At 50.9% G+C, this 15,501-nt stretch overlaps 2 protein-coding genes across 20 annotated transcripts in view; one reads left to right on the forward strand and one right to left on the reverse strand.

Annotated features, from left to right (window-relative positions):
* MYO9B (myosin IXB) overlaps window positions 1–14,615 on the reverse strand; it is a 90,555-nt gene extending 75,940 nt beyond the window's left edge. For all 18 annotated transcript variants that reach the window (XM_066270661.1, XM_066270599.1, XM_066270561.1 and 15 more), the window contains exons 1-2: window positions 14,515–14,615; window positions 531–1,424 (exon numbers count right to left, since the gene is read on the reverse strand). In XM_066270661.1, the coding sequence (XP_066126758.1) occupies window positions 531–1,370 (840 nt within the window). In that variant the 5' untranslated portion in view covers window positions 1,371–1,424; window positions 14,515–14,615. The remainder of the gene's footprint in view (window positions 1–530; window positions 1,425–14,514) is intronic.
* Window positions 14,616–14,809: 194 nt separating this feature from the next.
* The window catches only part of HAUS8 (HAUS augmin like complex subunit 8), a 33,528-nt gene continuing 32,836 nt past the window's right edge, over window positions 14,810–15,501 (forward strand). For both annotated transcript variants that reach the window (XM_066253296.1, XM_066253297.1), the window contains exon 1: window positions 14,810–15,020. In XM_066253296.1, the coding sequence (XP_066109393.1) occupies window positions 14,992–15,020 (29 nt within the window). In that variant the 5' untranslated portion in view covers window positions 14,810–14,991. The remainder of the gene's footprint in view (window positions 15,021–15,501) is intronic.

A 15,501-nucleotide genomic window follows, 5' to 3' on the forward strand; every position in this document is an offset into this window, starting at 1 on the left:
CATCATGAACTGCTCAGTTTGGACATGCCATCCTTTTCTTTCTGGGGCCGCCAGTACAGACTGCTGCCTTCCAGATGCCAACATTGTATTCATCAGGTCTCTTTGATTTCTATATTCCAATGCTTTGATATCTGGGGCCTGGCTGCCCCTTCCAAATGCAAACTGACCCAGCCAGAGCCCACACTCTCACCACCTCCTCTATCAAGCTCTCACACTCACGGCCAACTATCCACCTGCCCTAATCACTCCAGGGCCAAGCACCAGACAACCTGGGAAGACCCTATGCCCAAGAAATCCTGAAATTATTCAAACCAGCCAATCCTAAACCTACTCACCCTGCCTCACCCAGCCCTTCCCATGAAAACCACAACAGGGACTCTTGCCCATGGTTTCCCCTCATTTACTGCTCCTGACCAACCCTGGTGCCTCCTCATGTGGCCCTGCACAGCATGCTGATCTTCCTGTTTCTAGGGAACTCTGAGTATAACAAAATATTTTCTTGTGATAATAAAACCCACTGCCCTGCTCACCTCTAGCACGGGGCCAGCACCCAGGATGGTCCTCTCAACGCCACTGGCATAGCCCTTCTGACTCAGGGCGGTGAGGCAGTGGATCAGAAAGTTGGTGGTCTGTGTCTTGCCTGAGCCACTCTCACCCGAGATCACAATGCACTGGTTGACGCGTTTCCGGAGCATGGCGTAGTAGGCCACGTCGGCCAACGCAAACACGTGTGGCTCTAGCTTGCCCAGCTGCTGGTTCTCGTACATCTTCACGTACTTGGGGTTGTAGATGGGAAGGAACTTGAAGGGATTGACAGCCACGAGGATGCTCCCCGCATACGTGTAGATCTTCTGCTGCAGGAAGCGGTGCTTGAGGTTCTTTAGGAGGTTGGCCTCGGTCAGTTCGGGGAGGTTGCATAGGTCATCAAAGTCCGCCTGCTGCCGGGGCAGGAGGCCACGCTCCACCAGGCGCCGGGTGGCTGTGGCCTGGGCCACCAGTTGCATGTGCACATACTTGATGGCCCCGTCTGAGTCACGCTCCTGCAGCAGGAAGTAGTAACCATCCTCCTGCGGATGCTCGTCCTGTGCTCGTCGAGGCCACAGCAGCACACGGTGCACGGGGGAGTCGTTGGCATCCAGTACCCACTCCTCCCCGCCGGTCTCCTTGACCTCCACCAGCACATAACGCTTGGTTCCGTCCAGCTGCAGGCTTGTGATAGCATCCTGAATGACGTCGGAAGTGGTACTGTCCTTGGTGGCTGTCACACAACATGAGGTCTGGCTTTCGCTGGTGGCCAGCTGCGGGTAGATGTGCAGGTGGTAGGCCGCCTGCCTCTGGCAGCCAGAGCTGCCTGCCTCGTTCACACTCATCCTGCCAGCTGCCTGGCTTCAGCATGCCTCCCAGGCTCAGGGCACGTTCTGGAGCTGAAAGGGAGAATGGCATGGTCAGAGTGGTGGGGTAGTTGTGGTAGGGAACACTGACGCCCACCCTAAAGAGTCCCAGACTTGGGGCCCAAATACCTTACCCCTAACAGGGCTTTCTCAAAAAGTCAAAGGGTGGGAAGAGCCTGTCTGTCCTTAAATAGCTCTTGCAGAGTGATCGCACCAGATGACCTCCTACCCAAGATCAAACCCTTTTCCTGCAGTTTACTCCATCTCAGTCTCTATTCCTCCCACCCAGGGTCAGCCTATCAACCCGCAAGTCCAATAGTAATGGCCATGTCTCAGCTAAGCCTTTCCCAGTCCATGTCCTTCCTGGCTTCTCCTCTTGGACAAAACCTCCCCTGCCAGCTCTTTAAGCAGATAAAGACTTGGCCCCACAGGCTTTGGTTATGTCTCCACAATATACCAGGGGCAGCAAGAGGTGTGAGGGGATAAGCAAGAATGAACCTGCTTTGAAACAACAGGGTACCTCAAACTCTAATGAGGAGGATGAAATCAGGGAGAGCCCCCCAAAACTCACTTAAGAAAACTGCTCAGAGTGCATGTGCTTCTAAAACCCACAACCTCAGTATCCAGTGGAAGACATCAGACAGATGCCTAGCCAGTCCTCTTAAGACTGCCATGGTCATGAGCAATGAGAAAGACAGAGACATGTGACTAAAACCAATGGGGTTCCCAGGACGGGGTCCCTGACCAGGGAGACAATGTGAATGGCAGAATTGGTGACATCAGATAATATCAGGAGATTGGTTAAAGGCAGTATACCAATGTCAACTTCTTAGATGTGAAATTTGCCTGATAATATAAGATGTTCATGTTTGGGGAAGGTGGGTGAGGGATACACAAAACTGTACTATTTTTGTAACTTTTCTGTAACTCTACAATGACTCCAACAGAAAAAGTTTATTTTCATAAAATGCATTTGTTTATGAAAACATTGTGGGGAGAAAGAGAAAGTCCAGCCAATGTTGGCAACACTGTATAATGTGTCTTGGATCAAGAAATATGTGTGTGTAAGTCAGGTGCAGGCTCCCTGTGTGCCACCCAAGCATGGATGAGGATACAGAGATAGATAAGACCTTGGCTCAAAGCCCTGTGGGAGAAACTGATATGCCATCAAATATAACAGTGTATAAACCACAAAGACACACATATATGAACACATGCTTATATGAATACACCCACACTCGTGCACGCATGCAAGCATGCACACAAACATGGACATATATGTGTGCAGTTTAATGCTCATGCACATAGAGAACATGCATACTAACATGCACATACATGAAAGTACACAAACGGACATGTGTGCGCAGAGCACTTTCATATGAACACACACACACACACTCACATGCAAAGAGCCAGGGCTCAGGCAGAAAAAGATCTTCCTGTGACTTGCACTCGTGGAGACACGGCTAATGTGCACTATAACTTCCAGAAGCATGATCCAGCTCAGTCTGGGGGCTTTGGACTGTCTCAGGCCCAAGCTGCCTGGATGCAGGAGGTGGAGAGGTCACCTGAATGAGCCTGCTTTCTGCTCCCAGCAGGCACCAACCTAAGTTAGAAGCCATCAGAGCTGAGTGACATGATCCTGCTCCTGCAGCCTCTACCACCTGCCCTGACAAGGCTATACTCAGGGCTGCCCCACATCCTCCAAGGAAAGTTGGTCATTAGGTGCTTCCAGAGCATTTGCAGCTTTGGGCCCCTTGGTGGGGGTAGCAGGAGACCCTGTGCTCAGAGACCAGGGGTTCGTGTGTGTGTGGGGGGACATAACGGGACCAGTTGATGATGCATGTCCCACCCCAGGCCAGGAGGAAATAGATAAGGCTTGCTCAAGGCAGCTGCTGAGTGTCAGGGCTGCAGGGAATGAGAAAGCCAAAGAAAAGGGGCGGGGACAAACACTGCTGGGGCCCCTTATTCACCCCCGACTGCCCTGCTGCAGCTACCCCTCCAGCTCTTGTCAGAGCCCACCCAGGGCCACCACCTCTGCATCCTGGGAAATTCCTCTGCCAGACCTGTCTGTGTGGCCCTTCCCTGCTTAGCCCTGCCTTACCTGACCCTTCTCCTCAGGGACCCATACTTTGCTACCAGAGCAGCCCCTTTTCTCCACTTTCCCAGGGGTTTCTAGAGGGAGGACCCTTCCATTAAACAGCTCATGTGCCTTAAAGCCAGAAACACTAATAAATTCTTCTCCAGCCTTTCCCATTCCCACCTACCCCTCAATCTACTGCCCACCACCCATGCCATGGAAACCACTACCCCCTTCTTCCAGAAGATGCCAAGTTCCCCTAGTCACACTGAGATCTTTAGTTACATCTGCAAAGACCTATTTCCAATCAAGGTCACATTCTGAGATTCTGGGTGGACATGGATTTGGGGGATACTAATCAACTCAGTAAAGAATAGGTTAATGGGGATCCAGATGATTTTCTCCAGAGAGTGAAGAGACTGTTTTAATGCCTTTTATTTAAAAATCCTTCTTCCCCTCACCAGGGAGCCCCTTTTGTTTATTAAATATCATATATTAAGTTATTTGACACAGGTGGGTCTGCGTCTAGGCTGCTGAAGTCTGCATGGTGCCATGACGTTTTGACGATCACAGTTTCAGAGCTGTGATAATTCACTGATATTAAACAATGACACCTCCTTTGGAGGGGCTTGGTCATTTTCTTTGACTTCCAAACATACCTTCCTCATTGAGTCTTAATGGAGTCTGAGACCTGGAAATCAGTCACGCCGTGGCTTCAGGTCCTTGTCACCAGTGGATGTGACCTGTGCCTCAAGAATCCCTGGGCTGCCTAGAAATGGAAGGAAGTGGGTCTGGGGCTGAGGAAGTGGGGGTGGAGGTCCTGGGGGTGAAGATGGTGGGGATACATGGCTTGGCCAAATGTCAATCTCAGGCTGCAGCCATGTCAGGGATGGCAGGTCCTAAAATCCTGTGTCCATCTTCATCCAAACCAATCTCACCAATTATTCCAAGGTTAAAATGCCCATTCTACCCAACTAACGCTCACAGAAGCACATACAGTGGGAACAGAAGCAAAACACATCCCCACACTGATGGGATCCACCTCTGCAGAACTCAAGGGAGAACTATGCCCTTGTCACCAAACGGAAGCCAAGCTGGCAGACTATAAAATTCCTGCTGAGAGAACCAAAAGGTAGAAATGAAACAACCATCAAAGGATAAAGGATAAGCAAAATGTGGTCCATCCACACAGTGGACTATTAAAAAGGAATGGAGCACTGACACACTGCAATATGGATGAACTTTGAAAACATGATGCTAAGTGAGAGAAGCCAGACACTAAAGGCCACATAGTATATGACCCCATTTATAGGAAATGTCCAGAACAGGCAAATCCATAGAGACAGAAAGCAGATTGGTGGTTGTCAGGGAGTAGGGGCAGGAGACAGGGAGTGACTGCTAATGGGAATGAGGATTCCCTAGGGGGTGATGAAAATGTCTTACAACTAGATGGAGGTGATGGTTGCACAATGTTGTGAATGCACCAAATGTTACTAATGGTAAATTTTATGTTCTGTGCATTTTAACACAATAAAAAATTCCTAATGTAAAACATGAAAACTGTGAAAAACTATGCTTTTACAAATGCCACACTGGTATATTTCTGCACTCTGAGAAAACATGAACCTCAATTCAGGGCCTTTCTTTCTTGCTCTTAGAAGATGCAGGGATGAGGGGGAGGAAACTATAAATTCAGCTCCAAGGGTGGATGAGTGGACAAATGTGAATGAGCAGCTCTCGAGGCCTGGCCTAGGCCTTATGCATAAAAAAACAAGGTTCTGCCTATAGGTTTGGCAAGCAATTTGGAAGTTACTGGAAAATAAGGAAGATGGGGCCTCCAGAAAGTGTAGTGTAGCTGCTTCGTTTATATAAAGCCACAATTTGCAGCCACATGTTTATTGGATGAAATCATTCTCAAGTTAAAAGGAGGAGGCTGGCATGGCTATAGAATCATGTAGGAGGCAGCACTTAGAACAGTGTGTTTCCACATTCCCATGCGCGTGTCCTTGAGCCCACTAGGTTTTTTTAGGAGGAAAGGATCACGTGAGGTTATTGGGAAGATGGATGGTCTGAGAAACAGCTATAAAACAAGTGTGCTTCTCAATCAAACAGCTCAGAGCTGAACAATGCAGGGTTTAGTTTGGGGTGATGAGGCCACAGCCATGGGAATGCCTGGAGCCTCCAAAGCTAGAAGAGGGAAGGAAGGGTCCCCCTGGAGGCTTTGGAGGGAGCCATGGCCCTGTGGCCATCTTGATTTTGGACTCTGACCTCCAGACCTGTGAGAGAATAAATTTCGATTGTTTAAACCACTTGATTTGGGGTACTAGCTTATGGGAGCCCAGGACACAAATTCAGGTTTCCAGCACAGAGAGTACTGGATTCTCCAAGCACAGATACCCTCTCATAACTGTTGCCTGACTGCATCCCTTTCTTCCCTAGACATCCCCCCAGGCCTTCCAGTATGGCCCACCAGTCTGTGTCCTGGAGAAAGCCCCTAACTCCAAGCATGTGCTGGGGCAGCCACCTTCTCCAGCAGTTCCATTCATCTGTCCCTCGAGAACTATCCTTCTCTTGGGAGTTTGTGGCTATATCCTGTCCCGTCAACAAATGTTTCTCCAGTCCCTACCTGGGCCAGGAGAGTTGGGCACAGGAGGGAGTTGAAATGTGAAGGTGTCTTGGTCTTCAGGAAACCTGACCATTCAGGAAATCAACCCAGGAGCAGACAATTTCTAACCTGGTGTCAAACCCAGGGCCTCCCTCAGTGGACACTAGGAGATGGCTGGAGCCATTTTTGGTTCTCACCATAGGCAGTAGGGGAGGTGCTATGGCCATTTGGTGGGTAGAAGCCAGGAACACTGCTCAACACCCTACAGTGCATGGTATGACCCCCGGTGCAGAGAATGATCCAGCCCCAGACATCAGAAGTGCCTCAGTGAGGATAATAACTAAGCAGACAGGAGAGTTATTTTGGACTGGGAGGCAGGAAAGCACTTAGAGTGTACAGTTGCTGAGGCCTGTATGGTGAGAAGGGGCAGAAAGGCCGAGTGCTTGGGGATGGCGGCCCAGTGAGGGTGGTGAGCTCCAAGGGCAGGCGTAGCCTCAGAACAAGGGGACCAGTGTGGCTGACAGAATGAAGCTGGAGGGGGAGGGACCTGGGTCGAGAAGGTCAGATCCTATCCAGTAGGGCCTGGCAAATGTGGGATGGAGTTGAAATTTTCATGCAAGTCAGATGGGGAGTTCTGGCTGGTTGAGTGTAAGAAGCACCAGGACATGAATGACACCAAGAAAAGATCAGCCAGCCTGTGTGCGACAGGTGGGCTCTAGCAGGGAGTACCCACTGGATGGCTCCTCCAGAAGTGTGTGTGGTGGGATTGGTGGTGGCTGAGTCAGGCATATGGAATACAGGTGGGTTCTGGTGACGGCATGACAGACCATTAAGGTCCTATGGGAAGATGGGCTCTGGGCCTTTTCCATGGGACAGATGGGCTCATAAAGAAATGGAAGGCTGCCAGGGAAGAGGGTTTGGATGGCAGAGAAGACCCTTTTGGGATTATCCTCTCCAAATCACACAGTCCACCTGTCATCATGCTCAGGTGGAAAGCCACTCTGAGAACCTCCTGTGGGCAGAAATATAGTGACAAAAGCCCTGTTTGAGATCACGGCTCAGCAGCCCCTGGAGAATGAGGAAGCCCTTCAGAGCTGCTTTCAAGGCAGCTCAGATCATCGAGGACTCCAGGTGGGGCTTGGAGAGGAGGGGCTCCTGTGTCAGCCCAGTCACCCAATATGAGCCAGCCGCTCTGGTCCATAGGAATCCCCATCGCAGGTCTGCAAGTCATCCTGCTTGGGGAGCAGATCTTGCCCCACTTGTTGCAATGTGTCGTGGGCAACAACCATCATGGAGCTATTAATCTCATGCCTGGAACTACGTAGCGGCTCAATAACACCAGCTGTTTCTGAGCTTTTAGCAGATGAGCTATTATCACAAAAGCCACTGGTTGCCCCACACCAAGAGCCCCTGTTCTGGTTTCTTCAGTAAATTCCCCCTGGACTCGATTTTAGAACTTTCCCATCATCACAAAGAGACCCTGAACTCTTTAGCCATAGCTCACCATCGTAACAAGACACCCATATCCATCCTTGTTTTCCATTCCTGACTTTGCCCACCCTGGCAGCATAGGGTAATCTCTGCCCCAGAGTTTCCCCCTTCTATCCATGTGTGACCCCTAGCTTTGTGATCTTCACATGGGCAAAGCCTCCTCCTCCTGGCTATGAAGAACAACTTCTGCCCAGTTTCTGCCATAGGACCTGGTTCCACTTTCAGACTCAATGACATGTTCCATCACCTGACTATTGGTCTAGGATTCTGACCTGCCAATAACATCTTTGATTACAGCCATCTACTGACTCCCTCCCAGCCTATCCATGTATTGTCATGGAGGCAAAGAGTAAAGGTAATCCTGTAGGCTGGCCATGGGTTTGGCAATACTGAGGACAGAGACCCCAGTATGCCCAGATTATAAACTTTGGCTGACCTCCTGGTGTGTGCGAGCGCGCAACACACACACACACACACACACCCTTCCCTCCTGGGCTTGGCTCTAATTATGCCCCTTGTAGAGTCCCATGGGATCCATTTCTTCCTGAGCTGGATCTTTGCCTCTTTACAGTCACCCTGATTGTAAGGAAGGACATGTGCGAGATTTGGAAAATTCCCTAACAGGGAGCTTCCAAAGTGAATGCAACCAACCTGCCCACCACCCCTAAAATGTTTCCTTAATAAGTGAGACAAAGCAAATTAACTCACTCTCAATTGGTTTATTTGTCCAAAATCCCATTACTAAATAAAATATAGCCTGACCAGGCAGTGGCACAGTGGATAGAGCGTCGAACTGGGATGCGGAGGACCCAGGTTCGAGACCTCGAGGTCGCCAGCTTGAGCGTGGCCTCATCAGGTTTGAGCAAAGCTCACCAGCTTGGACCCAAGGTCACTGGCTTGAGCAAGGGGTCACTCGGTCTGCTGAAGGTCCGCGGTCAAAGCACATATGAGAAAGCAATCAATGAACAACTAAGGTGTCACAATGCGCAACGAAAAACTGATGATTGATGCTTCTCATCTCTTCATTCCTGTCTGTTCCTGTCTATCCCTCTCTCTGACTCTCTCTCTGTAAAAAAATAAATAAAAAAATAAAATAAAATCTGCCCCTTACCCAGAGTTATGAGGCTGATGTGTGTCTCCATTTCCTCTGTATTTGGAGACAGAGCCTTTAAATAAGGTGATTAAGTTAAAAGAAGGTCATTAGGGTGGACCTTGACCTAATAGGACTGGTGTCCTTAAAAGAGGAATCTGAACCCGGACTTGCACAGAGAGAGGATGGTGTGGAGATCTAGAAAGAAGATGGTCATCTACAAGCCAGGGAGAGAGGCCTCAGAATAAAGCAACCCTGCTGACACCCTGATCTTAGACTTCTGGCCTCCAGATCTGTGAGATAACTTCGGTGGCTTAAGCCAGTGGTCCCCAACCTTTTTTGGGCCACGGACCGGTTTAATGTCAGAAAATATTTTCACGGACCGGCCTTTAGGGTGGCACAGATAAATGTATCACGTGACCGAGACACGTGCCAAGAGTGAGTCTTATAGGGTGAACCATAAGTCATTAAACCATTCTCTACTCATGGAAAAAAAAAAAAAAAGAGTGAGTCTTAGACGGATATAACAGAGGGAATCTGGTCATTTTTTTTTTTTTTGTATTTTTCTGAAGTTGGAAATGGGAAGGCAGTCAGACAGACTCCCGCATGCGCCCGACCGGGATCCACATGGCATGCCCACCAGGGGGCAATGCTCTGCCCATCTGGGGCGTTGCTCTGTTGCGACTAGAGCCATTCTAGTGCCTGAGGCAGAGGCCATGGAGCCATCCTCAGCGCCTGGGCCAACTTTGCTCCAATGGAGCCTTGGCTGCGGGAGGGGAAGACAGAGACAGAGAGGAAGGAGAGGGGGAGGAGTGGAGAAGCAGATGGGCGCTTCTCCTGTGTGCCCTGGCCGGGAATCAAACCCGGGACTCCTGCACGCCAGGCCACTGAGCCAACAGGCCAGGGCCGGAATCTGGTCATTTTTAAAAAATAAAACATCATTCAGACTTAAATATAAATAAAACAAAAATAATGTAAGTTATTTATTCTTTCTCTGCGGACTGGTACCAAATGGCCCACAGACCGGTACCAGTCCACGGCCTGGGGGTTGGGACCACTGGCTTAAGCCACCTGGTCTAGGATACTTTTTTTACAGCAGCCCCAGGAAACTCACACACCCAACAGCGACAGCACTGAAATGCCCATTCTTATACACACAGTCCGTGAAGCAGGGCAGAGCTGGGATATAAATGAATGAGTCAGACCAGGCCAGCTTATTCATCACTCCGACTAATCCACAGGCCAAATGCTTGAATCACTACTTTATTTATCAGCAGGATCCAGCTCAGAAAGCCTCAATGAGGAAATGAGTAGAACCCAAACTCATCCCTGTGTTTCTGAGACATGCCTAATCTCTTAGGACCTTTCTAGGCCAAAATAAAAACTGAAGGGTGAAGTGATGGGGCTCTGTGCAGTGGCTGGCATCAGGCTGGCTCTTCAGGGGCCTGGCAGTGCTCAGACAGAGCCCTTTGTTCTGAGACTCCCTCCATCCAGGAGGAGGGCAGAGAGAAGGGCCTCTCTTGCTCTGCGAGGAGGCCGAGCAGGGGCTGCCTGGCACAGTGGATGGCGACTTGGGGACGCACAAAGGGCTGGTGAGTGGGGAGCAAGAGGAGGAGGGATAGTGCCCACAAGGGGTCAGAAGGCCCCAGAATGTGCATTTTATCCCATGGAGTTACAGCAGTAATGTCACAGTCAGGGAACAAGCAGAGAAGCATGTATGAAGCACAAAAGTTAAATAATCTGTCTAACATTTTTTTTTTTTTGTCTTGAAGATGGACTGGACTCTGGAGCCAAGAGGGCAAACAGGAGATAATGTGGCATTAAGAGCCATGCTGATTGGAGCCAATCTCCAAAGTAGCTTGAGAAGAGAATCAAATACCTCTAAACTCAGAAGAAAAGCAACAATTTGTGCCAAGGCAAGGACGATTCTTGCAGAAATCCAGGTCAGTGATAAGACAAAGAAGAGGAAGACAATGGCCTTGCTGTCCTGGCAAATGCAGACAGCCTCCACCCCCCACTCATCTACTATTCCTCCTCTGCTGTCCATTCTTGAGGCGTGTTGTCCAACTCCCCCTTGGTTTGTTCCCAATAGTGCCTCCTTTTTATCGAGACTCCGGATTAAGAACTGAGTAGATGGCAGAATTCAGGTGCTGGCCTGTTTTCCCCACTCCTGCTCTTGGCAGCAGTTCATGAGGAGCTCAACTTAAACCAGAGACCCACTGAGGTAATGATGGGCCTTGGGCAGAACTCAGACTTTACTACAGAGCAAAGGTTCTTACTGGTGGCAATTCTGCTCCCAAGGGACACATAACCATGTCTGGAGACATTTTTGGTTGCCACAATTTGGGGAGGGGTGCTATTGGCATCTGATGGCTAGAGGCAAGGGATGCTGCTCAACATTCTATAAAATACAGGACCTTTCCTGAAGCCCCAGCAAAGAATGACCCAGTCCCAAATGCGAATGATGTTGCAGTTGAATAACTCTGCTCTAGAGATTTGGTTCTTACCAATTTGAGGTTACTTGTAATCCCTTCAAGTTTCTAGATCACTCAGAGAGCCATTTCTGAGATCATCACTTCTCTGAGCCTCAGTTTCCATATTGGGAAAATAGGAATAGGGACTTCTATGCTGCTGGTTGGCAGAATAAAAGAGTTGGGTATAAGTGTCTAACACAGAAGATGCTCTATAAAGGGTAGAGCTGGACTGGGATCTGCCTGTGCAATCCCAGGCTTGATTCCACACCTTTCAGGCTTGATTCCACACCTCCATATCCTTCAAGGGTTAGCTTAAGCTCAGCCATGTCTTCTGAGGAAACTTGCAGGAACACACAAGCCCTGAAGCTTGCACTGATCATTCTTCCTTCTGTTCTCACAACTTCTTGTACAAGCTCTGTTGTTGAACTGACCACTCACTAAACTCCATTATTTCTGTGGGGTGGGGTGAACACTGGAATGTTCCTCATCCAGGGTATGAGGGCTCATTTCTGGAACCAGCCGCCATAACAATCAACCCCTGCTTCACTGAATGCTGGGCCCACCCAAGATGCACAACTTCGAGGAGATGAAGAGAGGGAAGTGGCAAATTAACAAGCCCCTGTTGGGGCCTGACCAGGCGGTAGCGCAGTGGATAGAGCATCAGACTGGGATGCAGAGGACCCAGGTTCGAGACCCCGAGGTCGCCAGCTTGAGCGCAGGCTCATCTGGTTTAAGCAAAGCTCACAGCTTGGACCCAAGGTTGCTGGCTTGAGCAAGGGGTTACTCAGTCTGCTGTAGCCCCATGGTCAAGGCATATATGCGAAGGCAATCAATGAACAAGGAAAAACTGATGATTGATGCTTCTCATATCTCTCCATTCCTGTCTGTCTTTCCCTATCTATCTCTCTCTCTCTCTCTCTGTCTCTGTAAACCCTCCCCCCCCTAAAAAAAAAACAAGTCCCTGTTGGGGACAGTGAACTAATAGTACAGTGGAACAAAAAGGGGAGTTTCTCACATCCCACTTGTTTCTTTGAGTCATAGGTCTAGACCCGAGGGTGAGTCTCATTTAGTGATTTCCAACTACAAGACGCAGTTAAAGCTTTGGGAACGTGCAATATGCAAAGCACATTTGGCACTGCAACTTTTCATTAGGAACAGGAAAGTGCAGTAAAAAAAAAAAAAATCATTTTTGGCTATAAATTGTAGAATGAAAAGTTGAACCAAAGTGGGATCTCTGCGGCAGGGAGAGGATCACCAGCTGGGGGAGGGCTGCATAAAATCCAAGAGGGCTGTGTGCTGAGACACCAAGATTATCAAGAGGGGCTGGGTTTCAAAGTTGAGAAATGTTGGTTGAGGCCAATCCATTCATTCTGCAGGCGAAGAAACAACAAAGAGACTTGATGGAGGTCAGAAACCTCAAAACTGGACCCTCTAAGAGAGTCTACCTGGCCATGCTCCTGGTGTAGGAAGAAGAAAACAGCCAGGGCTATGCAATCAGAAGATTTGGGTCCTGTTTATTTGGGGCCTACCTTGTCAGGGCAAGCTGGTGCTCAATGTCTGAGAGGACATAACTGTAGGCTCTGATTGAGTGTCCTGGAACCACCTTCTTCTTCCTCTTCTTCTTTTTTTTTTTTTAAGAGATAGGCAGGGAAAGAGACAGGAACATTGAGCTGTTCCTGTATGTGTCCTGACCAGAGATTGAATCAGCAACCTCTGCACTTGGGATGACACTCCAAGCAACTGAGCTATCTGGCCAGGGTTTGAAACCACCTTCTATGAGGGCCAGAACCTTCTGGAAGTGAAGGGGCTGCCTATCTCTCTGGGGTCCTCTTTGCATTCAAACTATCCAGATCCATCTCCTGTATGAGCTATAAACCCAGGTTCCCCAGCCCTCCTGCAGATCCCAGACAAGCTTCCTCAGCTCTGGAGAAGATCCCAGACAAGGTTGCCCAGCCCTCTGGCAAATCCCAGACAAGGTTCCCCACAGTAAGGGAAGAACACAAATTAATGCTGATCAAAACTGCCCTAGGCAAGGACCTTGCCAGAACTGGGCCCATCAGATGGTAAAACACCTTTCCAGCTAGCTGCCTGTGTCACTTCCACTGTTCCTACACACCTTAAGAGCCTGGAGACTCCTTACACCATCACACACCTTGGCAAGGTAGGAACTGGGACTCTCCAACTGCAAGGCACAATATCCCAATCAACTACCATCTCAGACAAAAAGTGCGGGAAAGGCTTTCCCTTAAGAGACCCTAGGCCTACACGCACACAGGAGAGAAGGCAGGACACACAGGCAGGAGGCCTCTGGGGCTGAGCTCAGAGCGGCTGGAGACAGATTTCCTGTATGTCGTTTTACCCATTTAAGTCCAAGGATGCAACTCTGAGGAGGTGGTGACAACCTAGCACACACGGGTGCGTGCACATGCACTCCCTCCCCCTTAAAACCCAGTTCCGGTCCCAAGGAGGACCCAGAGTCTGCTTCCTTGCTACCTGAGATCTCCTAGGTTCCAGCCAGCCAGGTCTTAGCAGAAGAGTGGTGTGGTTTCCCAGTTCAGAACCCTAAAATCCCGACTGAGAGGGCGCTGGGACTCACCCAGGGACACTCAGCAGCTGGGGGGTGAACTTGGGAAGATAAATCAAGAAGGGAATCCCCATCCCCCCAATCTCCATGGGCTGCATCCCAACGTCTGAATGGGGCCACTAGAGATAGTCCTGCTCTTCCTTCACCTCCTCCCCAAGCCCTCCCTGGACAGGCCCTCGGCTCTTGCATGGCTTCTACTTTCTTTTTGCCCCCTTCCAACCCTTATTTTTCTTCTTTCCAATTCCGCGGGAGACCACACCAGTCGGTTCAGAACCTCTCACATTTATGAACACCCACTGAACGTCCCAGGAGCCGCCCTGCCTCAGGCACCATTCCTTCATGCCTACAACTGTGGGCAGAAGCCCCCAGGCTGTTTTGCACCCCTTCCCCCGATCGCACCCCGGCTGTCCCGCTCCTACCCGCCTTGCCCCTCTCTCCCAGCCTGGGCCTCTCAACACGGCCTCCTTGCCTCAGCCCCTCCCAGACCCGTTTCCTGCGACCCTTCCACTACCACTTTAAGCCACGTCCTCTTCAGAGAAGCTGCTCAAAGCCACAAGACCTACCCCTCTATCCGCCCGCCCCCAAACTCCTTCACAATGCCCATCTCATCAACTTTCTCCTGCTCCGTCCAGCTTGCCCGCAGTCTCCTGCAACTCCTCCACAACCCCCAAGCTCGTTCCCGCCCCCTCACTCTTGCTTTCACACACTCACATTACCCCTCAGCTCCGTCCCCTCACACGGCAGCCTGCCAATGCGCGCTTCAAGATCGAGACTCCTATTCGCAGTCGGAGGCACTTACCTGGGCCTCGGCCGCCGCGCGCTGCCGGTCCCGGGCCAGGTCCCAGTCCAACCCGCTCGCCCGCCAGACAATCCTTCTGGCCGCTACGCCCCGGTGGGCCCGCCCCTCCCCGCGCGCTCCCACTTCCGGGTACCGGGGGGCGGGGGCGGGGCGTGACACTAGCGCGCCACGGGGAGGGGCGCCACGAAAACCCGCCCCCGACGGCGGCTTCCCTTCTGGTGATATCGGGGCAGAGGGCGTGGCGCCAGAGCTCCACGAAGCCCCGCCCCATAACCGGGCCCCGGCCACCCCTTCCTGCACTGATGGGCGAAGCTAAGTGTGAGGGGAAGACCGAGAGGCCCGTCCGCTAAGATCGCCGGCTCCTCTTGCATCTACTCTCTCCTGCAGCCTGCCGCCACCCCTCTTGCGGCGCCGCAATATGGCCTTGCCCGGGGCAGGAGAACTTCAAGAGTCTGCCTTTGAGTTGAAGGCGGGAAAATGGCGGATTCTTCGGGGCTCGGCCCTGGGTGAGTTGGGACGCCGCGGGTCTGGATTTTGCGGGTGCCGGCGGGAAGGCCATGGCCGACAGCTCGGGGCTGAGGCATAGCAAAGTTGGGAAACTGGGCACCCGGGGTGAGTCCGGACCTGATCCCTCTAGGAACCACCAAGGTTGAGCAGGCTCTGAGAGACCCCGGGGTGCGACCTCTGCGCTTACTCGGAAGGCGGGCGCTTGAGTTGACTGCCTGAGTCTCAGGTCCGCAGCTTCGATCTGGGTCCGCGGGCTAGTGACTTAAACTCTCTGCCTCACTTTCTCCGCTGCGAAACGGGGCTTATGACGTCGCTGTCCAACCTGTAGGCCTCACGGGACTCTTCCAAGCACTTACGTGCCTGACCTGCAAATGTAATCTGTCGCTGTTAGAACAATCATTTGTAGTGGACAAGTGCCGGACCAGTAAAATAGCTCCTTAACCTTTCCACCCGCCTTCTTATATGCTTCCCATTTACAGA

The sequence above is a fragment of the Saccopteryx bilineata genome, chromosome 1, assembly GCF_036850765.1.
Source record: "Saccopteryx bilineata isolate mSacBil1 chromosome 1, mSacBil1_pri_phased_curated, whole genome shotgun sequence".
Classification (NCBI taxonomy): Eukaryota; Metazoa; Chordata; class Mammalia; order Chiroptera; family Emballonuridae; genus Saccopteryx; species Saccopteryx bilineata.